General features: G+C 46.8%; 1 protein-coding gene across 5 annotated transcripts in view; it reads left to right on the forward strand.

The window, feature by feature from the left end:
* Nucleotides 1–24,468, forward strand: part of LOC131572785 (plexin-A4) — a 421,465-nt gene that overhangs the window by 37,514 nt on the left and 359,483 nt on the right. For all 5 annotated transcript variants that reach the window (XM_058826142.1, XM_058826138.1, XM_058826139.1 and 2 more), the window contains exon 3: nucleotides 7,163–7,345. In XM_058826142.1, coding sequence (XP_058682125.1) covers nucleotides 7,163–7,345 — 183 coding nt within the window. The remainder of the gene's footprint in view (nucleotides 1–7,162; nucleotides 7,346–24,468) is intronic.

A 24,468-nucleotide genomic window follows, 5' to 3' on the forward strand; every position in this document is an offset into this window, starting at 1 on the left:
AGAATTGTTAGGTTGGAAAGGACCTTAAAACTCATCCAGTTTCACTCCCCTGCCACGGACAGGGGACACCTTCCATTAGATCAGGTTGTTCAGAGCCCACAACAGCTCAGGGCTGCTTCCACAGCAGTCCCAGCAAAAGTGGGAATCAGAGATGGAGAATAAACAGAAAAATCTTTGCAATTGCATCACCGTGGCTGTGACAGGGCCAACAGATGCTGAAAATAGGACTCTGCATCTTCAAGGTGTGACACAAAAAGTAAGGAAAGCAAACTTAGTGCCAGAATTGCTTAAATTTTGTAGTATTGGACTCTAGAAAATGTGTAGGGGCTCACCAATGGAATTAGCTTGTGCACATCTTTGGGCACTGTAATCACACAGAAAGGCAGGACTTGGAGGATGCTAAATTTATAGCATAAATTTAGAGCACCATTCCTTTTATCCAGAATTACTGGGTAAAAGGTCTGAAGACTGAAAGAACCTGTTGCTTTCTGCAAGAAAGGCAGCCTCCTCTTCAGGAAATTGCAAATTTTACGACGTGGAGGAACACGGTGTAGACTGTTGGGAAGCCTTACACTCACAGCAGAGCAGGAACATAAATGCAGGCATAAAAAGTCTGTACTCCATTAAGATTCTGCAGCACTCTGGAAACTTGACACCAGTCCTTGAACTGATGCTTAAACTACAGACCTAAAAACCAAACGCCTGTACCAGTTCTAGTCAATTTGAGTAACTTTCCCTCTTGTTCTTGCGTTCCTGAATTGTGTCTGAATGAAAACCTCTCAGCATAGTGGGTGCAATTTCCCTGTAATTGGTAAAGTTACTGTAACTGCACTGTCATTTGTATATGGTGACATGTAATTGCACAGTAACCACTGCTGTGGGTGCACAAGTGAAAAGCAGCGTGCAATTAAAATGTATTTCCAAATGCTGGCTCTTTATCCAGCTTCTATTATATCACAGAGCACCCTGGGGAAATGGGGCTGGGTATTTTTGGATGTCAGACTCCAGACCGGCTGCTGAAGAGGGGTTGGTTGGTGATCTCTGCTATCTTTGGTCGCTCCCCATCTCTTTGTCCACAAAAAATGACAAAAATCATTTGCAGATGACAAAGATCTACACCTGGGGAAACCTGCATCCTTTTCCTGACCCCCTGTCAGGAATGCCTGGGATGGGGAGGGCAGTGACAGGCATCAAATTCCGGGAATGATGTGGCAGGAAGGGAAAACCCGAGGGGCCGTGTCCATCGTGCGCTGGGATTTCAGAGCTCGGCACAGCAGCAGGATGAAACGTGATGGTTCTGCTGAAGTTCTGCGGGGAGAAAGGGCAGGTGAACCAAAATCCATTGATTTCACAGGAGGCAGCATGGCCAGGTGCAGAGATACTGCAGGAGGTCAGAGGGAGAGTCAGTCCAGCTTCAGGAATGCCAAGTACTAATGCTGTGGGCAGGGCAGAGCAGAGTCCAACCAGGAGCTCACCCTGCACTCAAACCATGCTCTAACCATCAGGACAATGTGCACAGGCAAACAGGAGAAGCACAAGCCTTGGGTACCATCCTGCTGCTGTTGGAAGTCTTGTGTTTTTCAGGGAGATGCTTCCCACTATTTCCAGCTCCACTGTGTGGGGATTTATGGTTCACCCCTGCTGCAGGTGACCCAGACCCTAAATTTCTTAGCCTGTGTCTCTTCAGATACTGTGAAGTTCCTGCTGAGAGGTTTTTCTGTGTCTTCCATCTCTCTAGATTCTTAAATATCCTACTGAGTGGACATGTGCCCACCTTCACCCTCACTCAGCCCTTGCAGCCAGGCAGGGAAGGAGATCTTGCAGTCAGGTGCTGGAAAAGACCTTGGATGTCTCCTTGCAAAGACTCAAATGCCTGTAACTGTTGATTTCTTACTGCTGTTGGCTCCCTGGCCCTGCTGGCAGCACAGACATCCATTAATGTGTGTTCCCTCCATCCTCTGCATCAGCCAAGCCCGAGATAACAGGAGAGAGGAGCCAAGTACCTGCCACCACATGAAGACAGGGCTGTTAGGTATTAGCTGCAAATCAAAGGCGAGACTTGGCCACTGGGACAGCCTTTATCCCTGGTGAGTCTGTGGAATTGTGTTGGAGCCTGCTGAGATATCTGGGAAAAAAAGGCTCCGGTGCTTTGATTGAGGAGGAAGATTCTGCTGGAGTGAAAGCAAGGAGGAGTGAGGGGTGGCTAATCCTTTATCGAGGCTCTTCCCCAAATGTGGATTAGGCTGTGTTTGATTATCAGGGGCTGTCTCAGAGGCAAATAGTGAAAGCAGATGTTTAAGGGACAATTGGAGCACTGTTTGCCCATGTCCCCTGATATTTGGTGCTTCTGCCACTCCTGCGATGCCAGCGTGCTCGCTCCTGCTGGGAACGAGATGAGGACAGGGAAGGAGGTGATGTAATCAGATCTCTAACCCTTCTGCTAAATTTGGGGGTTTTGGGGACTCAGCAAATCCCTCCAGGACTGAGCCAGCACCAGCCTTGTAAACCCATCCTCTCCAGGAGGGCTTGGACGTGTTAATTATTTATTTGATAGGTTTAATCCTGGAGGAGGCAAATGCCTGCCAGAATCCAGTAATTCAGGGCCATTCTTTTGCACAGCCTTCCTGTTTCAGTGGTGACTGTGACATTTGGCTGCAGATGAAACCCTGGTTGGTGGCACAGGGAAAGGTGGCAGGAGGAGAGCACTACCAGGTAAAGAAGCAGCTGGTAGGACTGGGGAGGGTATTTGTGCCCTGGGAGCTGCCAGTCTGTCTCAGATGAAGATATTTTGGATGTGCAGAGCACCTTATAAACCTGTGCTCCTCAGTTTCCCTGGGGCAGGGTGGTGGTGAGAAACATTCCCGCATTTGCAAGCGGGAATTCAGTGTGGGGTGATGAAATGATTCATTCCAGCCCAACATTCCAACTGCAGGCCCCGTTTCCTTCCAAGTTACCTGCTGGCTGTGACTTTCTGGGTTGGATTTTAACTGCTCAGGATGTGAGAATTGCTGATATTATTCCCACCTCTTTAGACCTTCGCTTTGCCTCTCCCTGCCAACCCAGCCACTGTGGCAGCAGCCTTAGAAGTGAATTCATGCCCTCACCTCCTCCTTCATTCTGGAAAGTCGTTAACATGAAATTGCCAGGCAGAGAAGCTCCAGAGAGTTTAACATGGCTACTTTATATTGCTGCTAGGAGTGTCTGGAATTGAAAATAAACCTGTGCTTGCAACTCCTGACCCTTTCATCATAAATCCAAACTTCCTTACGTGTCTCTCTTTGCTGCAGAAGATGACTGTATTTCTGTCTCTACAAAGGCCTGTGTGCAGCTGAGAGCCACAGCTGTGCAGGAGCCGGGTGGTGTTTATTTGTAGGGTTTTGCTTGCTGGCGTTTTTTTTGGCAGATGATCCCCAGAGGAAATAACCCAAATACGTTAAATGGAAATAGTTTTCGTGTGGCGTGTGGCTTGCTGGCCTTGCTCCTGCTCCTTGGGGGAGGGTTGTCCACATGGCAAACCACAAGGCTGTGATTGCTCCTCTGGCACCCAACCAGCAGCACGTGAGTGGACACAGAATTCTAGAATAGTTTGGGTTGAAAGTCACCTAAAGGCCATCAAATTCCACCCCCTGCCATGGGCAGGGACACCTGCCACTGTCTCAGGTTGGTCCTGTCCAACCTGACCTTGAACACTTCTGGGGATCCAGGGGCAGCCACAGCTTCTCTGGGCACCCTGTGCCAGGGCCTCCCCACCCTTATCATAAACAATTTAAAATCTTTAAATCTAGTGTGACTCTACCTTCTTTAAAAAATCTGCCCCCCCTATTTCTGTGTAAGTCCTTATAAGGACGTGTTCTTCTGTAAATATTATCAGGGGGAAAAAAAAAATGAAATAAATAGTCTTGAATTTAATTTTGCATCTGTGTGGGATTATCAGCCCCATTAAGGGTAAGTCTGAGCTCAGCTGGAGCCCTATCAGGTGGAGGAGGCAATTAGATTAATAAAATCTCAACAGGTTGGAGGCAGACTGCAAATCAGCCACAGGTGTTTGTGCTAAATGCTGTGATTTTGAGGGCTGTGTCCTCCCAGGCTCCTCCCTGGGATGGGAGGGTCTAGATCGTGTAGGAAGGCAGCCAGAGGAGTGTATGGATCCTTTCCACACAAAAGTTGGGAATGTTGGATGTGGAAAAGTGGAGTGGTTGGATTTGGCTGTGCTCCTCCGAGGAGGATGCCTCTGACTGTGCCAGCTCTGCTGCATTCATCTCTTTTCACCGCATGTCAGAGTAATTTTCTCTGGTTTGGGATGGAGCTTTGTACCCTGCACCTTAGGTAAGATGTCTGCTGGCACTATGAAGCTTTTCATCGTCTGGGTGGTGAGGAAAGCTGTCCTGTTCTCCTTGAAAACTTTCCTCCCTTTCCCCTCTTTCTCCCATTTGGGAGTTTCTTGCTCTCAGGCTGAAGTGATTCTTTTCAGCTCCTCAGGTCACTAGAGTGAGCACTTAGGCAGTTTGAAACACAAATTGTGCTCTTCTCAGAGCTTAAGTGTTTCTGGTCAAATTTGACTTGATTTGAAGACCTGGATTCTTGGATTTTACATCCACAGGACAGCTCAGGTTGGAAGGACATTAAGGGCCATACATTGGGCTGAAAGGATTGTATTTAGGCTGAGGGGATCATCTGGAGTAGTTTCGTGGTCACCTGGCTCTGTTGGGAAGTGCATTTCCAGTTTGGTTGGGTGGTTCCTTCTCTGACACACCTCCTTTACTCTGCTGATTATGGATTTCCATGTACCCGAGCTGGGTTGCAGATTTATCCTGGACTTTTTGCTGATGTTTTGGACTAACAGCATCCTGCCTGCTGCTGCTGGAGGCTCCTGATCTTCTCCCTAATTGCTCTTTGAGCCGGTGTTTTAGCTCTGCTAAAAAGGACAGTCCACAAACACTAATGACTCCTGCAGGCCAAAGCTCAGGCTAGCTGATCCCTCCTAATGGCTCTTTGAATTCCTCCTAGGTTTTATGTATTTATAAACACATTTAGGACACATTATTCTTCTATTCAGCAAAACCATCTGTAATTATTGCCCGTAATTGCTGGGTGAGGATAAAACGAATCAGCTATCAGGCTTTTACTGCTCGTGAACTCAAGCAGGGAGCATCACTTTTTTTTAAGTCGTGTTTCCAGGAAGATGTGAGTTTAGTGAAAGAAAATTGTCATGGTCCTTTAGTACTGATATATCAAAACTAGGCAGCCTTTCTGTACAGTTAATTATTGCTTTTCCGGGCCTTAGTGCAGCAAAACATTTTAAGTGGATGCTTAACTTGAAATCTGTAAGTGGCCCCAGAGAAATTAATAAAGTCCAACTGCTCTGGCAGTTGTGTGCTGGGATATTTGGAGTTTTATTTGATTTTTTCTGTGGAGATCTGTGACCTGTATTAGCTTCACCTGCCTTGATGATGCCTGAAGGTGGAAAAGCTGCTTGTGCCATGTTCCTGCTGTGTTTCTGGGACTCCCCGAAGCCCAAAGAAACACCCTTAGGGGATAATTGGGCATTGCATTCATTTAAATGAAAGGATGCCTGTGGAGGGTCTATCTGGTGAAAACGCTGTTGAGTTCGAATGCAGTGGGTGCTGGAGCTCAGGCAGCAGTGTCCATGGATAGGGGTTTTTCTCTGGTTGTTTGGAGTTCATGGATATCTCCAACAAAAGCAGGAATGCTCCCGTAGCTGTGGAAGCTTCCTGCCTCTTAAAGAACTCCAGGGAATTGCAGCATCACACTAAGAGGGAAAATCACAGAATGGTTTGGATTGGAAGGCGCCTTAAAGAAAGGAAAGATGGGCGCTAATGTCCTTAGAAACAACTCGATGGGTGAGGAGTCTTTAGGAGGAATGGGTGTTAATGTCTTTGAAATGGGGCTAAATGTCTCTACCAGCCACAATCCGAACAATTTCCTTACAAAACCCGGGAGCTTTAACTACGGTTTGAGCTCCTGAGCTTTCGGGTTGGACAAAAGTGTCCGGACAAAGGCAGAGCCCACGTGGATCGGCAGAACCCAGGCAGAACTGCTGAGATTTGGGGGGAAATGATACCTTTAAGGGGGGATATGTGGTGGGTGAGTGAGTTTAGATCAAAGTGGCTGCGTCCTCTAAAACCTGGAGAGAGAAATCCCATGGGGGTATGCCCCAGTGGACTCTCCCTTTATTCAAATGAAGTTGCAGGACTCCTGTCTCCTTTCTGGACACTGGCTTTTCACAGTGTGTTTTTCCACCACACCATCCAGTCCCACCCCCTGCTATGGGAACAAGCACCCCCCACTATCCCAGGCTGCTCCAAGCCCTGTCCAGCCTGGCCTTGGACATTTTCCAGGGATCCAGGGGCAGCCACAGCTTCTCTGGACCGTGTGTGCCAGGGCCTCACCACCCTCACAGCCAAAAATTTCTCCCCAGCTAACGCTGCCCTCTGAAGCAATTGCCTCTTCTCATGTCCATCCCTTGTCTCAAGTTCATCTCCAGCTCTCTTGGATCCTCCTGAGGTACTGGAAAGGGCTTTAAGTTTGTGGTATTTACTTCCTACCATGATCCCTTCTGCAGATTTGGCCTGGGCTGGCCATCCCTTGCTCAGACAATGCCTGGACACTCCTTGGAGGATGATAATTTCCAAGATGCAACATAAACAACCTTACTGAGTTTAGAATTAGGAGAGAAGTGGTTATTTATGTTTCATAATTGTGATCCTTACTGTTAGATCTCAGGTCCAGACTGTTTTATTAGCCAGTGCAGATTTAGCTCAGTGGTTCTTACTCTGGATTTTTAAATTTTTTTTTCTGGACAGAACTTGGGTATGTTTATGACATTTTCAGCAGATTTTCACTTGATTGGTGACTCTTGACTGGTAAAACTGACTGGTAAAGCAGTAGGAAAAAGGCTTAATATAATGTATCCTGCTGGGCTGTCATTCAAGAGAACCAACTTTCCAGTTCTCCTTCTGCCTGTAACTCACTGAGCAACTTTGGAGAGTTTTTTTTTTTCCACCTCTTTCTCCAGTTCTCCCTGATTTTTGTCAGCCTGCATAAGTTACAGGCACGTTATGCAATGGATGGATGCATCCCAAATGGCTAAAAAAACTGGTGACTTCAGCTCTTTACCCCTTTTTTCTTTCTTTCTTTGCAGCTGTTAACAATTGATGACAATTTCTGTGGCCTGGATATGAATGCCCCCTTGGGAGTATCATCCATGGTGCGAGGGCTCCCCATTTTCACCGAGGATGGGGACAGGATGACCTCGGTGATCGCCTACGTCTACAAGAACCACTCCCTGGCTTTTGTGGGCACCAAGAGTGGGAAGCTCAAGAAGGTAGGACCCACGTGGTTCTCTAACTCAGATTTTCATATTTTTATGGTGATTTAAGTGTTGCATCGAGCGTGAGCACAGTCCTTATCCTAAGGTGCTGCTGTTTTGAGGATAAAAAATGGTTTGGTTGGCAAAAAAAACTGTGTTTCACCCTCAAGGGATAGAGATGATCTGAGAAAGGATAAAATCCTTCTTCCAAATGGTTATTCATCAGGAAATTAATGCCTCAGAAGTCAAACCACAGCTCCAGTCGCAGATGGACGTGATGTAATTTGTATCCAACAGAATTTTCTGTGTTCAGACCATCTCTAATTGAGTCGTTGATCACAGGGTGTCTGTGCATGCTGGAGAAAAACTGATTTGGGTTGAAGTTTGGGAAACAGGATTGATGCTCTGGAGATCTTTCTTCAGAGCAGTGTGACCGGGCTGTGATTTCACCACGAGCCCAGCACGGGATTAGCGGCCGCCGTGTTGACGTCAGGCTGGGGGTTCGTGCCGAAGGAAATGGGTTTGCATCAAAGGAAAGCTGTGTCCTGAGCCATAAAGAGCTTTATGTTCATGGCTGATGCCACACAAACAGAATGAAGAGTGTGTTTGTGTTCCTCTCTGGGCATTCTCACTGGAAATGTGCCCATCACGTGGCTGGGGTTTGCCTTGTCAAGCACTCGGAGAGGCTGGGGAGGTGGAATCCTCTACCTGTGGCTTTCCCAAGGAAAGAAGAGCTGTGGGAAGTGGGGAATGGATGCTGCCTCCATTTCAGCCCCTCTGTGCCGGTCTGACAGTGCTGGTCTGAATGTTCAGCCCAGGAGTGCCGTGAAACTTTGGCTGAGCAAGGAAATGGTGGCTTTGCCATGGTAATGGAGATGGGGGAGAAGCTGGGAAGGGAGGCTGGGTAGATCCCTGCCATGTTTTAGGATGTTGTTTCCTCTTTAAATCCCTTTTGCGAGTAAACACTTCCAAGTTGGGGCAAATGAAGTGCTCTGAAAAGGTGACCCACTGTGGCTTGTGGGGAGTGAAGGAGCTGTTTGTTCATAGATGCTTAGGGATAGTCTGGAATCTCTGGTTTTATTCCTCTACCTGTTTCTTCACTTGAAAAGCAAATCCGGTCTGTAAATTCACATGGTATTTCCCCCATACTGTGGGAGGAATGGGATCTTGCTCACTGGCTAATGTCTCTGGCTTTGTTTGAAACAGAGGAAAGGCTGCTCATGCTTTTGAAAAAAAAAAATATGGTTGTTTTGTTGTGGTTTTATTATTTTTTTTTTTTTATTCAGGCATGTGAAAAAGGAGCCAAATTGTTTTTTAAATGGTCATAATAAAAATAATCTCCTCCCTTAGCTAAATAGGTTTGGCTTCCCTGTCATGTGTGATATCATAATAAACTGTTCAGTTCTCCAGTCAGTCTCTTGGAGGGAGGGAAATGGGGTAGTTGAGATCTGAATGGTAAATATCAAAAAGACTTAAACACTTAATGACTGCTCTCCCTGCACTCACAAGCTTTTGGTTGGGGATTTTTTTTTGGCTTCAGGAGAAGAAAACTCAGCCACAGATCTGTCTTTGCCTTTGCAGGTCGCATTGCAGAATCCAAGATCTGATTCCATTTTAATGGGGGAAAATAGGAGAGAAAGCTTTCTGTGCTTTGTGGAGTGTGGTAGGGAGCAGGGACAGCCTTATAGGGTAAAGAATGACGAGAGGAGAGCTGATGTAACTTGAGAATAGGAAAAAAAGCTTCATTTTATTCCCTGTGTGCTGCATATTCTGCTCGTGGTAGTTCCCCCATTGGGTGAGTTGGTGCAGGGCTGGAGCCTTGGGCTGAGATTTGCTCAGGTGAATGAATTTTCCCCAAAGAGGCAGAACACAAAGCAAAGTGGGGCTCCACTAACTAAAAGTGTGATTGTTTTGGACCAGTTGATCCAGGCTCCTGGAAACTTTCAGGTCCTGTAGGTTCAGCCCAACCCTTGCTGTGACCTCTGCAATCCATGACTTTCCTCCTCACATTGTCCTCCTCCAGTGCTCCCGAGGGTGTCTGACCCTGGAACAGCAACCTGCCACCTCCTCTGTGAGGTTTGGCACTCGGGATTTTCCCTTGATGCTCCTTGACCCCTGCCATGGGCCTTTTGATGCTTTGTTTGCCACCTTGGCTCATCCATCAGGTGCTGCATTGGGATTGCTGCTCCAGCATAATCCATGATTTTAGCATGAAGTTTCTTTTCTGTTCAAAAAACACTGGTAAACTGGAGAAAGCCTTCTAGGATTAGATGAAACTCCTGGAAAAATCCCAGGATATTTTTTTTTTGTGCTGTTGGGTCTTACCAGGCGTGTCACACTCTGCTGCTTCTCCTGGTGCAGTGCAGCTCCTCGGTCAAGCTGCAGTGGAATATTTTGGATGTCCTGAAAGAGGAGTTCTCAGATTATCCCCAAGATAGCAGGATTTATTCTGTGCTTGGAAGACTCGCTGGAAGTCATTACAAGATGATTTTGGAGAAACTTTGCTGCTTTTTTTTCCTGCAGTTTCAGTATTTTCCTCTCTGTGTGGGTATTTTTTTTTTTCCTTATGTATGAAAGTGGCAGACTGTGTATCAGATTTTGATTTATGCGATCCATGAATGCTCTGCAAAATACCCACAGTCATAAAGCAATATCTGCTAGTTGATATACAAATGTCACATGTGTCAAAGGAATTTATCCAGTGGCACACACAACTGAAGGAAAATATTGTGCTTTACGGGAACATATCATTAAAATGAATACTAGCAGAATATCAGGAGTCTGCCCATGTAACCAAGACAACAAAGAGAGACAGAAAAGGAAAAACCAAGATAGAGATAGGGTAGGGAAAGTGTGAGTGAAACCAAATGACACGGTTGGCCCCAGCTATTTCACTGCCCCGGGCAAAATACATTTTGCAACCCTTGCTCATTCACAAAGCTCCATGTGCAGTCCATCAGGAAAGCATGGAATAATGTGCTGGGGGAAATATTCTCTCCAATTCTGCTGCCTTGTCCATGGTGCAGCCAGGCCCGGTGGAATGAAGAAATAAATAGGATAAAAATGAGGAGCTCCAGAAAAGGAAAAATTCTCCCTGTCCATATCTAATACATAGAAACCACTGTTCTTGGATTAAAGATTTAATGGGGATTTCTGGCTTCTTGAGGATGGAGAAGGATGGCCCAGGGAGGAGAAGTTCAGTCTTTCCCTCTGCCAGAAACTCCTGGTGTATCTCTGTGTCTCATTTTCTCACCTGCAAATGGCAGGGAATATTTTCCTTGCTCAAAGAGTGCTGGAGAAAATGAAAACATGAAGTGCTGTGAGGTGTGTGACCACCTCAAACAGTTTAACTCAACGGATCAGGTGCAATGGAAAACCAGCTCCTGACCACTTGTGGCATTTTTTAAAGAGAAATATTTAACCTTGCTGTGCTTTGGTGAGAACCCAGTGTCTGATTTCCTCCTGTGCTGGCTGTCCCATGGTGTTCCCACGTGTCTGTACTTTGGTGATGAGTGTTCCCACAGTTTTAGTGTAATCCAGGGATCCTGATGGGCTTCCTTGGCACTGAACCTCTCTGTACCCTGGGGAATGCTTCAGGCAAACCCATGGCTGAAATGCAGTTGGCAACCCTGGGAGTTTTTAGTGATTTCTTTCAGGAGATGTAAAAAAACCTCACTTGAGTTTAACAAATGTCTGTTTTGTCTCCCTGCAAACAGCACAGGAGCTATTCCTGGGGATGCTCTCCCTGAAAACCACTTTGCTGTAAAATGTGCCAAAATTCCCTGGCTTTTTATTTTTTCCTTTGCTCACTCTCTCATTCCATGCACAGCTCTTCACTCCAGTGGCAGGAGAAAAGCAGGGATGCACCCATGTGCTTGGTTTGGAATTTTTTCCTGGTGCCACTTATACCTGGCATCACTAAGGGAGAGTAGCAGTATTCCATCTTCCTTGTATTCCTCCCCCAGGCATTTAATTTATGGGTCATTTCTTCTGTGCAGTTCATTTGCAGTCAAAGAAAAGGTAAGAAAAACTTACCTACAGTTATTATGTTTGTAGGTGCAGGTGTAAAGGGAGAGTTGAGCTTACAAATGTCAGCCTGGGAGCAGCCCCAGGAATTGCATTTCTCACAAAACATAGCTCTGGTCTATTTTGAAATGTTTATTTATAATGGAGTAGTAGAAATTTTCGTTTATTTGAAACTTCCCTGTAAGAAATTGTTTGGTTTCTTTTTATTCCATACAAATATTTCACTCAAAGCCTTTTCTATGCTGAATTCCTTGCAGAGAGAGAACTTTAGCTTAAAAACCAACACTTTCACTCTGTGGGCTGTATTTCATTTTTCATCAAATCCAATCAGTTTGTGGTCTTTGAAGGGTTTTTAGATGTGGAATATCGTGTGGGGTGAGGGTTTTCATTTGGATCTGACAACTCTGAAATCTGGCCAGCGCTTCCCACCAGGTATCAACTCTGTTTAGGAGAACATCCTCAGTATTTCCCAGTTCCATGGGTTATCCGTGCTCTGGATAACCCTGAACCCTTGGGACTCCACTTTCCTTGGATCCAGAGACAAAGCACCACAGGGAGAATTTAAAATCTGAGATTTGCAGTTCTCACTCTGGCCCCTCTCACAGTGGTGCTGGGGAAGTGCTCAGTTGTGAATGGAAGTTGTGAATGAAGGGCTTGGATGGGGCTTGGAGCAACCTGGTGGAGTGGAAGGTGTCCCTGCCCATGGAATTGGTGTCCCAGATCCAACCAGGGGGTTGGAATTCACCTCCCACCCGAGGAGCTGGAGCTGAGGTGGCAGTGCTGGCATTGCCACACGTGGCACATTGGTCTGGTGGTAACTGCAGGCACAGCCACAGACCCCCACTGCTCCTTCAGGTCAGGGGGTTTCTGAATACACACAAAACCAGGAGCCCTGCTCAGTTTTGATACCTCCTGGAGGGAATTCTGCAGCTGACAGCTCTGTGTGAATGCCAGCAGGGAAAAACTCAGCTCCCTTCTCCTTCCCTCTGCTTCCTTGAAAGTCTTGGGCTCTTTTGAATTTATTTTTTTCCCCCAGCTGTTTGGCAGGTGGACTTGACTGCTCAGAAAATGCTCTGGAGAGGCTCTGGCTCCTGCTGGGAAGATGGTTCCTGCAAGAGGGGCTGGTTCACCCTGGTCTCTCCTCACAGCTTCCTGAGCCAGCGGGAGTCCGGGTGCTTCACTGACTTGAGATGGAGCCATGCTGATTCCTGTCAGAATTTGAAGTTTGCAGTGTCCTACCTTGACGTGCAGCCCCTCTTTGAGAGGTGGTTGCCAGCTTTAGATGCCTGGAAATCAGTTAATTTTTCTGGCTGAGGCACTCAAAGTCGTGGTTTTGGTAGCTGTGGCGAACTTGGCCCTCAGTACTCATGTTGGCTGAGAGGGGTGGTGGGAATCAATGTGGACATTGGGAAGTGGCACAATTTCTCCAGGGTCATGTAATAATCATTGTCTAGTGATCATAAAGTCCTAAAACATCACCTAAAAATGAATGGATTCTGTTCCCATGGGTGAAATCAAAGCTGCAGGACGTGCTGAGGGAAGGTGATCACCTTGGGCTTCATTGCCAGGCCATATCCAGATTCCACACCCAATTTTAGGCTACTCAGAACAAAAGCTTTGTTGACAACCAGAACAAGTTCAGGAAAGGGTCAAGAGTCTGGCCAGGAGCTGGAGAGCCTGCCCTGAGAGTAGAGGACAAGAGAAATGAGCTTATTCAGGCTGGAGATGAGAAAATGTGGAGGGTCCAGGTAGCAGCATTCCCACACCAACAGGGAGGCTGTTGAGGAGCTGGAGACAGGCTCTTCATGTTGGTGAGAGGATGTAGAACAGCAGGCATAAGTTGGCATGAAAAAATTCCAATAGGATATAAGGGAAGGCTTTTTTGTCCATGAGGACCTTGAAGAAGCAGTTCCTGTTCTTAGAGACTTTCATCAAGGCCAGAAGGGACAGAAGAGCCTTGTCTGACATCACAGCAGAACCTGCTTGGAACAGGAGGTTGGGTTAGAGACCCTGTGAGGTCCCTTCCAGCCTGGGTTACCCCGAGATCCATCCTCTGCCCAAAACCCCACTCAGAGGGGCTCTGTTGTGGAACTGGTGTTTGAAATACCCTCTATGGGTTCCATCACTGCAGGTGGTGGCTTTGCCTCTCACATCCTTCATTTCCCTCATTTCCATTCCTCTGGGACTTCCAGCTACAACGTGTCCATGTCTCACACTGCAGCTTTTTGCAGCGTCTAACTGCAGTAGGAAAACTCTCTTTTTCTCCCCCACCCTGTGACATGAAGGCTGCTGTTCCTGGGAAGAACTGGAGCCTGCTTTTTGGCAGAGAGCAATTAATTTTCCATGCCTCTCCTTCAAGTACCCCTCTCTACTTTCTGACTGCTCAGCAGTCTCTGTGCTGGTGTGTGGGGTTTGGCTGAGCTCTGCTTTCACTGGGTGCTTTTCCTACATGTATTGAGTGCTGCTCTCTTTTTTTTTGGATATTCTGTTTTAGCTGTGACTCAGACTCTTGTCAGAGATGGAATCTTGTGATCATGCAGTGAGATTTGCAAATAACTGTCTAATCCCTCCAAACTCTACACTAGAAGTGCTGCACTGTGTGTTTTTACTCCCAGCTCCAGGAGAAAGAGCAGGCTCCAGTGAGCCCACTGCGGCAGGGAAGGCAGCAGGTTGTACCTTCATCTCCTCAAACCCTTCCTTTAGATACAGCCTGCATTTGACAGCTTTGCAGAGCTGGATTTCCCCACAGAGGGCAGAGGATGTGTGTTGTGCAGGCAGGGGGATGTTAGTGACAAAACCAGACGAGGAGAACAGGTAACAATGTCCTGCTGCTTGTAGCTTGCTGGAATCCATGGGTCCTGCAGCCTCCCGAGGGACAGCTGGCTCTGCTGCTGGTTGTCACCTGCCCTGTGGTGGTGGCAGGTGATTTTCTGCATGGTGTCAGCAGCTCTGTGGGGTGTTCAGGCTGTGCTGCCAATGGAAGTCGTGCAGGGATGGGATACAAGGAAAAGCAAATTCATTCCCATCTCCCTCTGGTCCATTTGCTTCTCTTTGTCCCTTTGTTCTCGGAGAAATGCTGTGGCTGGAACATCAGATGATCAGCTTTGGTCTTCACCTGCTGCTTCTGCTCTCCAGGGTGACAGAGAGGCTGTTTAGCTCTCCATACACTCCTGTGGATGCCCGGATGGATGCCCAGCCAAAAATGCTCTTGTGATGCCTTCCTCCTCTCTATCCCCTTCCTCTTTGAATGGGATAATGACTTTTCAGGGAGCCCTTGAAGTGCCTCTTGCATCTGCCTTTGATTTCAATGCCTCTTGCCTGCTGACCCTTCTTAAAGGAAGTCGGCTGAAGTGTGTTTCTCCTAATTAGTTTTGCTTTAATTTAATCTTTTGAAATAATTTTATCAAAAAGAGGAAACCTTCTCCCCATTCCTTTATTTTATCGGTTTGTTTTCATGCATGGTCTCTGGGTTTATTTCTCTATTTCCCTTGTCTCTAGATAGGACATCATTTGCATATTTGATTAAGCTCCATATGTTATCAGGGAGCCAGTTGAAAGAACAGCAAGCCCCTGATAAGGTGCTGTGCATCCATCTCTTTCCAGCGTCCTCCACTCCACCCTGCTGCCGTATCTGTGCCCAAAATCAGCTCCTCAGCCTCTCACCTCCTCCCTCTCCCTCTGGCCAGATGCCTGATCTCTGCCTCAGCTGCTGATTAGGGGAGTGCAGACATCACAGCTCGACAGCTCCTGTCCTTAGGAAGGGATGGGCAGAGGGAAGGAGCTGGGCAATGCTGGGGCTGGGAGCCTCGGCAGTGAGGTCCAGGTTCAGTTTCCTGCTCTTCCTGTGCAAGGACACGTGGAATTTGGGCCAGCTGTGTCCTGGAGGGCAGCAGGCACAGCTTTGCTGGGTGGTTGAGGGATGGGGTTGTCCTGCCTTGCTCTCACTCCAAGTCCTGTGTGCAGTTTTGGACGGTGTGGTATAAGAAAGATTGTCGCCCTGAAAACTCAGCTTCTGAGCTTGCTAACATGGTTTTCTAAGGGCTTTCCCAGGACAGTAACTGTAAACATAGATATGTGTACATTCTTTCTGTTACACATCTTGTGATGGACATCTCTCATGGCCAGTGCTGTGAGAAAGTGTTATCCTGACCATCCAATCCCTGGCCGTGGTCACAAGCCTATAAATCCTGGGGGGAAAAATAAACTCTCTTCACCACACCTCAACCTATGTCTGTGTGATCTAATCATCTTCAGTGGCAACAAAAGATAATTATAAAACCATTAGAAAGTGTCCAAAGGAGGGCAATGAAGATGGGGAAAAGCCATTTTGGGGAGTGTGTGAGGTGGTTTGGTTTGTTCAGTCTGGAGAGGAAGAGTCTGAGGGAGGCCTCACTGCAGTCTGCAGCTTCCTCCTGGGGCCTGAGACTGATCTCCTCTCCCTGTGACCAGGGACCCGAAGGAACACCTGGAGCTGTGTCAGGGAAGGTTTAGCTTGGAGATCAGGGAAAGGTTCTTCCCCTGAGGGTGGTGGGCTTCCCCAGGGGATGGGTACAGCCCCAAGGCTGCCAGAGCTCCAGGAGGATTTGGACAACGCTTTCAGGGATGCACAGCATGGAATTTTAGGGTGTCTTGAGCAGAGCAAGGAGCTGGACTGGATGATCCTTGTGGGTCCATTCCAATGAAGGGTATTCTGTGACCCTCTGAAGCTCTTTACAGGATCCCATTGTGCCCACGGGGGGTGTTTTGCACAGAAGTTTTGTGTCCCCACTCTTTGCATTGACTCTGGCTTTGCTGAGCCTCAGCTGGGCTATTTCCTGCAGGTAATTGCTGCAGTCTGGGCTGGCACCTTTAGCTCATCTCCCAGGAGCTGGAAATCGCTGCTGTGCAGAGACAGCAGAGTAAGGCTGGAGGGGCTGAAAACAGAATAGCCACAGATGCATAATTTAGAAATGTATTTTGTGCAAATATGTGTATGAATGCAAAAAAAATCTCTTAAGTAAACACATGCCTTGCAGCTTTTGTTCTCTGACTATTGCACTTTGAAAACAATTTGCCTTAAGCTGCTCCCCCAGCCCACCTCTAGGAACCCTCTAATTTGAAACCAGCTGTGGGATACCCCTGAGGAGATACAGGGGAATGCTTATTTAAGAGTAATTTTCTCCTTACCGCTGATGTTTAAGCTGTGGGAGGCTTTGTTTGGTTTGTGACCCATAATTAGGCATTTGTGGAGGTGATCAGAGTCCAACTCCGGGCCTGGCTAAGGCAGAGCGAGTTCATAGCAAACAAAAGTAGTGTAATTAGTTGTGTTGCTGGATCTGGAGAAGAGACCACAGCTTGCAGGAGAGAGCCCTGGAAAAAGAGCTTTTCCCTCAAATGACAGCCAAGTGTAGGAACCAGAGGTTTGAGTTACGAGCCAGCTTTTAATTAGAAGGCAAAAAGGAATGTGCCTCCCTTTGTTAGGGTAAGCAATGTTAGGCTGGGGATGGTTTGAAGATCTCTCTCCACGTCTCCTGTGCACAACATCTGATGTCCTGATGTGTGGCTGCTCCTCTGGCCAGTTCAGAGGTCGTGAACCCCTGTGAGGGAACTTCAGTGCCACCAGCATACTCAGGAGTTGTGAATGCTGCTGGTGGGGCTTGAGAAATAATAGCAGGAATAAAATCCCCCTTGCTCCTTTCCAACTTGAGCCCTTCCCCTCGTGCTTCTTTCATTTTGGTTTGATGACTCTTTGGCTTTGTCATGTGCCGTTCTGTGGTGGCAGCCTGGCTGGAGAGGATGGATATGATGGATTGCTGGTTGTTGGACTCGTGTTTGAGGAGTTGTGCTGGTTTTTGTAGGCCCCAGCCCATCTGGTGTCTGTGGGAGTGAAGAAGTGTGTTGCTGTGTGGGACTTGGGGATCTGTTCCTGCTTGTTCTGACACTTGTCTTTTTGTTTTGCTTTGGGTTTGTCTTTTTTTCCTTTAACCTCCCAAACCCTGTCAGTGGCCTCTTGCTTCTCCTAAACCATATGGAAGAGCTGCAGGTTCCTGGCCCTTTTTGGAGTTAGAAAAGCTTTGATTGCTGGGTGAGGGCTGTAGAAATATGGACTGAAGGCTAGACCAGGGCAGTTAATCAGAGATGAGATTTGCCATGTCCCCCTGGGATGTTGTGCCCAGGGTGACCCAAAAGAATCTTCCTTGCTGTGACAGCAGCAGCAAAACCTTCAGACTTGACTGTACCCTGCTGGTGTCAAATCTAGGTTGTCAAAGATTTTTTTTTCATGATTTGACTCTCATTGCTTGGATTTCTTCATCCTGGCCAATGTCACTACGGCACCAAGGATGGTTTTTCATCCTCTAAACTAAAAGAGGCATTGAATTATAAAGCGTTGGAGTGATACTTGACTTCAAAACCCTCCCAAAAAATGGGTTTGCCAGCTGGGTTGGTGTCCATGCTTGACTAGAGATGGCAGGGCTGAGTTTGTGGAGATAGCCCTTAATCCCATGGAACATCCCCCCTAAGAGTTGTTCATGCACTGGGCACCAGGCTGGGGTCCCCCTTGGAGCAGTGAGCCTGGAAGTTGTGCTGGAATCCAGTGGAACACTCTGAGGCTCTAAAGAGAGATGGTTTGGGACCCCAGAGGCTGCCAAGAGAAGTCTGGAGAGGAAAATTGGGACCAAGTCCTCTGTGGGTTTCAGCTCTGGTTACACTCGGCGTGCTGAACGTGTTCTGCTGGTGATTCACAGGGCTGGGTCACTCTGGGTAACAAAACAGCAGCTCCTGGGGGATTTGGTGGCTTTGGGAAGCTTTGCTGAGGGTTGCTTTCCCAGCTGATGTGGTGTGTTGGCAGAGGACCCCAGCACACTTGATCTGTGGCATCCTGGAAGTGCAAACCTCTGCTTCTCCTGCCAGCTGTGCTGGCATCCCACTCTGCTGAGATCCTCATGGATGAGCTCTGGAGTCATCCTTTAGACTTCTTGTAATTTCATTATTTTTTTTTAACTGATGCTGGCAATAAATTCCAGTGATGTCAGAGGAAAAAGGCTATCACTGAGACTGGCAGAGACCTCATCAAATGAATTTTTCAGGACCCCTCCTGATGAAATCTAATTAAACACCATCACTGGCACTGTGCAAATCTCCCTGTGTTTGTCATGTGGTTGATCAGGGCTGGGTTATCAGGGGGAGTTTATGGCTTGTGATATCTGCTGGGCTGGATGTGGTTTCACACACCACAGGCACTTTGATCTTTTCCCCCCACTGCTCACAAGTTTCTGTGGGTTTCTCTCGGGCTTTGTGCGCCATCGATTGATCTCCTCGGGGTCTAAGGGAAGATGCTGATAGAGAGAGGGAGAACTTGAGTGATAAGGACACTTCTCCTGCCCTTCAGACAGCACCTGTGTTCTGGGGAGCGAAGGGAACCTGGCATCTTGTTAGGCTGGAGTGTCTCTTACAATGAGAATAACTCATTCTGTTGTTTTCTTACAGAACGGAGCAAAATTTTACAAGAAATAAATAAACCCAACCCAGACGCAGCCCTGTGCCAAAGCAAAACTGATTGCTTCTCCCTCTCTTTTTTCAATACAACAAACAAGCTGTGAAAGTTGTATGATCTATGAAACAACCACTTATGGTTGTCTGACCTCCTCTCCTCCCTTTCCCTCCTTTCTTTATTTTTGTTTAATTAGTTCTCTTCTCACAGATATTTCTACTGTGAGATGGAAAAGTCAAAATCGTTTGATGCATTCAAGCCCCTTCTCCCCCTGTGATGATGTAAATTAATTCCCCAAATCCCACCTAAATTCTGAAATTTTAGCTAATTTTTCTATTAATGGAGAGAGAGGAAAAAAAATAAAAAAAAGAAAATGTTTCCAAATTTGTATGTCTCTGTTTTCTTTGCACGTCTGTCTTAGTCTGCAATATGTGGAGAGGTGGGAGATCTTATGAGATTGCTGCCTTTAGTCTCTTTGTTAAACTTCTTCTGCCAGGTTAGCATTTTTGTCTGCTTGGAAGCTGGAGGATTGAACTCACCTGGGAGCCCCAGCAGTGAAATAAATTATCATAATATAGCAGGAGAAGAATATATTTTAAGATGGTGAGCAGTGCAGGACTGCCCTGGTGTATCACATCTGTTCATTTAGAGATGTAAAATCTGGCTTTGGGGCACAAGACTGGGATATTCTTGTTTTGAGGGGAGGGGGCTGAAGGGGTGCAGGTAAATCTAACATAAATACAGTCCCAAACACATCCTGACACTGATAGTAGCTATAATAGCAAGCTAAAACTGGGCATTGCTTGTTAATTCATGATTTTTAAACCATACTCTCAGTTTTTAGAGGAATCTGGTTCTTCTTAGGGGACTGGCAGCGCTGTAAAGCAGAGATGGAGGGCAGGAGATTGGGAGATCTGTTGTAATTAATATTCCAATGCTCTGCTTTAACAAATTCTCAGCACAATGGGTGGAAGTGCAGGTGCAGGGCTGTTCACCAAGGTGTTTTGTGCTTTCTGTTAAAAAAGGATTAATCTTTAGCTTGAACCAGGGTACCTGGCAAGGGGGATCTGAGCTCAACCCCTCCAGAAAAGCTCTGAGCAGTCCCAGGCTGGGATGTGGCAACAGGAGCTGATTCTGCCATTTTTAATTAACCAGTGTTGATATTCTGTGGGTTTTTTCCTCCTCCTGGGGTTTTCACCTTGCTCATTTTGCAGCCCCTGCCTGCCTCCTGCCCTGTGGTGCAGTCTCTGTGCTGCTTCCTTCCCTGTTAAGGAAATCTCAGGCTCTTCCCTCTCCAAGCTGTCCCTGACATTGCCATGGAAGTGCTGCCCTTCTCCTCACTGCTGGGAAAGATGAGATCACTGGCACTAAATATATCCCCTTGTCCATGCCAGGGATGCTCTGGCAGACTCTGGAGTGACTTATTCTCTATGTTTTGTCAATTCTCCGTGGCAGGTGATTTCATTAACTGCTCTTTAATTGCTCTCAGAGCTGAGCTCTTGCTTTTTGTTGTTTTCACTGTCCTGAAGGAAAGGTGCTGGTGGCCACTCTACAGTTCCTCCCTCCAGGTCAGCCTTGTCACCTGGTTCCCAAATCTATTTCTTTATTTTTTAAATAAAAACAGGCTGCAAAATTTGGAATCAGAGTCAAACTCCTGGAAAGTTCACTCTTGGGCTTTCAGGCTGTGGTGGGATCTGCTCCCAGTTATGTTCCCTGTGTGATCTCTGGATGATCTCAGACTTGTCTATCTGCTCTCCCTGTTTATCCTGCAGTCATTAAAATGAAGAGGGGAGTGGGAAGATGCTGTTTGGGGCAGGACTGAGTTCCTCCTGTACAATATCTGGACTGGGGATGGTGTCCTAGCAAGGTTTTGTCCATATATATTCACTGGGACAGTCAGTGTGTGTGCTCCTTCTGGATCATCCTCACATCTGCAGTGTTTTATGAGCAGTGTGACCCCCATCTCTGCTGTCTGGTCATCTATCCCCTCTCTTCCACTAATCACCTTGCCTCAATGTCCTTTTAACTTGCTTTGTAGGATATTCCAGTTTTCCCTCCTCAATCCCCTCTGTTCCATAAGGAGCTCCCTTCAAGCCTCCACAATTTTGTTACTGCTGGAACAGCCCTTTGTCTCTGTCCACCTTTGATGTCCATTTACAGTTTGATCAGACTAAAATATAAGAATCCTGAACTCAGATCCTGACTTTTATGGAGCTAGCTTTTGGAGAGTGGGGGTTCATCTCATTAAATGGGGAAATGTACATTCCCAGGAAGTTCTGCCAACTTCCTTCCCACTCCAGAGAGAAAAATCAGACCTTTTAGCACACAACTCATCTCGTTCTGCAAGAGAATGAAACTGCCCTAAAGCAGGGCAGGCAAATTATGTCCAAAAAGGTTCTTTTTCTCTCCATTAGAGCTTAGGGGAGCCAACTTGTTCAGATGTCACCATCCTTTATTTCTCTGTTCCCTGGCTGTAAGTGATGGTAATGGTGTTTTCTCTGCTTTGATAAGGGTCTCATCAACAGCTTGTGGTTGTGAGGTGCCCCAACATTATGATAATAGAAAAGCTCATTGCAGAGTTATTTTATGCAGGATTTTCCTGATGGAAATTTGATCAACATGTTCAGATGGGGCCATTTTGTTTCGTCCTTTGTATTTTCTTCATTCTAATGCAGGTGGAATCCAACCCCTTCTGTGAAGGTCAGGGGCTCTTGCCTGGACAGGCACCTGGAGCTGGCAAAGAATATAGAGGAGATGTGGGGACCCTGGGCTGCAACTTCAGCTCTGGTGGTTTAGGGGGAAAAAGGAGCTGGAACAGACCTGGCACATCAACACCCCCTAATCCATGTATTCCTTTTGATGCTGTTACAAATGCTCCCTAAAACTGCTAAAAGCTGAGGGAAAAACCTTTAGTCTGGCTTAAAAGGGGAAGAAAACCTGTGGAATTTATGGCAAATATCTGAAGTGACCAGGGACACTGCCATAGAGTCAGGAGTGGCTGAGGAGGTTGGGATCTCCTTGGCATCCCTCATCTGACAGTCACAGGTGAAGCTTTGGGTGGCACGGCACACTTGAGGATATTTTGGAATGCCCAATGTACTTCCATGTGATTTGGAGACTCAAGATGGCAGGATGGGGTGGATTAAAGAAGCGAGGAAGTATTTAGGCATGCAAAGATGAAATCAAGATACTTTCAGGTGCATGATCCCAGTTACAGGAGGCCCTGACACCCAGGAAATTGCAGTCAAAAGGGCACAAGTAACTGGAGCAGGCAGAGCCTGAAAGGGGTAAGCGTGGAGAGGAGCAAATTCCGTAGGAGTGGATGGGAAAGGCCAGCTTGTGTTGGGAGGGATGATGTGGAGAGCATGAGGGGTGGTCAGGAAAAGCTCAGTGTGACATCATGGCAGAGCAGGATGCCTTGATCTATTCCTGGCTCTGTTGCTGATTGCAGCATGACCTCGGGCAAATCACTCCCCTCTCCCCATCCCTGCTCTGCTCTTCCCTGGGTTCTGCAAGGAATGGGCTGTCACTGGCAATGAGCCTGTCCTGAGCACAGCCACCCTTGGATTTCATCCTGGTGCTTCCCAGGCAGCTGAACCTGGAGCTCAAAGCTGGGTGGTGTTGGGGTTCAGCTGCTTCCAGATGCAAAAATTCCCTGATGGGATTGGGGGCTCCTCCCGTGTGTGTTTGTGCAAGGGCTTGGGCTGAGCTCTGTCAACACATGGCTTTTCCCAGCTCCCTGTGTATCCCTGATTTCCTTGCCCCCTCCCAACAGGTTGGTCATAAATTAGGTTCTGATGTGGGGATTGAATTTCACTCCAGCTGCCGGAGCTGTGGCACATCTGGGGTCCTCCTGTGGTTAATGGCTTCACAAAAATGAAGCAATAAAGGTTATGATGGCTGTGTTTTAACCCCATGGCCCTCGTTCTGCTCAACAGGAAGGTTTCCCTGGAACAGTTAAAAACCTGCTGTCTGCATTTAAATACCTCCCAGTGATGTGCCATCTTTGAGCAGCTTTTTATGAAGTGATTTTAGTTTTGAAATTTAACAAAGCTGAAGAATTTTTTCGTTCAGATTTTCCATCACAAAAGATGAACTGGTTCTCTTTAAACAGAAAAAAAAAAAACCCTGTCTCTAAATTATGCCATGATTTAGCATTTACATACAAGAGAGGAGTCAGTGTAAAGAAGAAAGGGAAAAACACACCTCATTTTGAGGTATTTCAGTGTATGTCTGTAATGCTCTTTTTAAGGGATGATTTGTCTGAGAAGAGCAGTTCCCAGTTCTGGTCACCAATGATCCCTTCAAGGGATGGTGCTTCCACTCTCTCACAAACTCAAAACCATGCTCAGGAAAACTCAGACGTGACTTTGGGCACTGAGCTCTTGCTGCATCAGAAATGCTGATGTTTTAGAATGTGTGGATTCTTAGAAATCAAGCTGTCTTTTCCCAGTCCTCCTCTTTTGATAAATACCTGTTCCCTAAAAAAAAAATCTGTTTTTTTTGGAAGGGAAGTTTTGGTGCTCCAACCAAACCGTGGTTGTCTCTGTTGAGTGTTGTGGGTGCTGCTAAAGTGCCACTCAGATCCTCCAGCTGGAGGATTTGGCTGCCCAGCAGATCAAATCAATAAATGTATTTATCCTCCCAGCTCTGCTGACAGGTGTGGAAGTGGGGCTGTCTCAGAGTCACAGAGAGAGCAAAACCATTCAGGCTCTGAGCTAAAGTGGATTTACCTGGAAAAGAGGCAGATATTTAATTTTGACAGTGGTTCACGTCACCTCCCAGCCAGGATGTCCTTGTGCAGTCAGTGGAGTTCAAAGCATCATTTATGCCACCCCTTGGAGATATCTATATTTTCTATATAAGTAACTCAAATCCTTTAAGGGGAGAGTCACAAAATTCCCTTCCTGACATGCAGGGGTGACTCCATGGGTGACTTCCCAGCAGAAACTCTGGACTTGCACCAAGCTACATGACAGGAATAAACCTCAAGTTCCCTGGGCTGACAGAAAAATTATTCCCTTAACCACAGAAGTTGTCCTTAACAAGTTATTCCACTGCATTTGGGGAAGAGGGGTTTTTCCCTGACCCTGTTTCCACCCTGAATTGTGTTTTACCCTCAGTCCCAAGATCTTCAGAACGTGCTGATGGTGCTTGGCATGACAAATTCCTGTTAAAAGGCAGGTGAGGCACGGCAGACACGCACTCAGAGGAGATAAACATCTCTCATGTATTTATTTAACTCACTATTAATTGCAAAGGATGGCACTTCACTCATCTCTTATGAAGTGTATTGACTTTCCCTCCACAGGTTTCCAGGAGATTTGCTGCTCCAGCAGAAATCCTGAGAGGGCCCTGGGTCAGTTTTTGAGGAACGGGGGGCTGGTGTTGGAGATAATGAGCTTGTTATGAGACGTATCCTGGGATCTCTGGCAGCCCCATCCTCTGCCACCATGTCCAGCCAGTCTGCAATTAGGAGCAAGGTCTGTGACACTGCTTTATCCTAAATCTGCAGAGAGACAGAAATGTCTGATTTTCACTGAACACGCAGAAACTCCTGATCTGCAGAGTGGCAACAAATTTTTCTTCTTTATGGCTCAAAATATTTAGAAGTCCAGAAGTCTCCAAGGACTTACCTTTA

The sequence above is a fragment of the Poecile atricapillus genome, chromosome Z (assembly GCF_030490865.1).
Source record: "Poecile atricapillus isolate bPoeAtr1 chromosome Z, bPoeAtr1.hap1, whole genome shotgun sequence".
NCBI classification, from domain to species: domain Eukaryota; kingdom Metazoa; phylum Chordata; class Aves; order Passeriformes; family Paridae; genus Poecile; species Poecile atricapillus.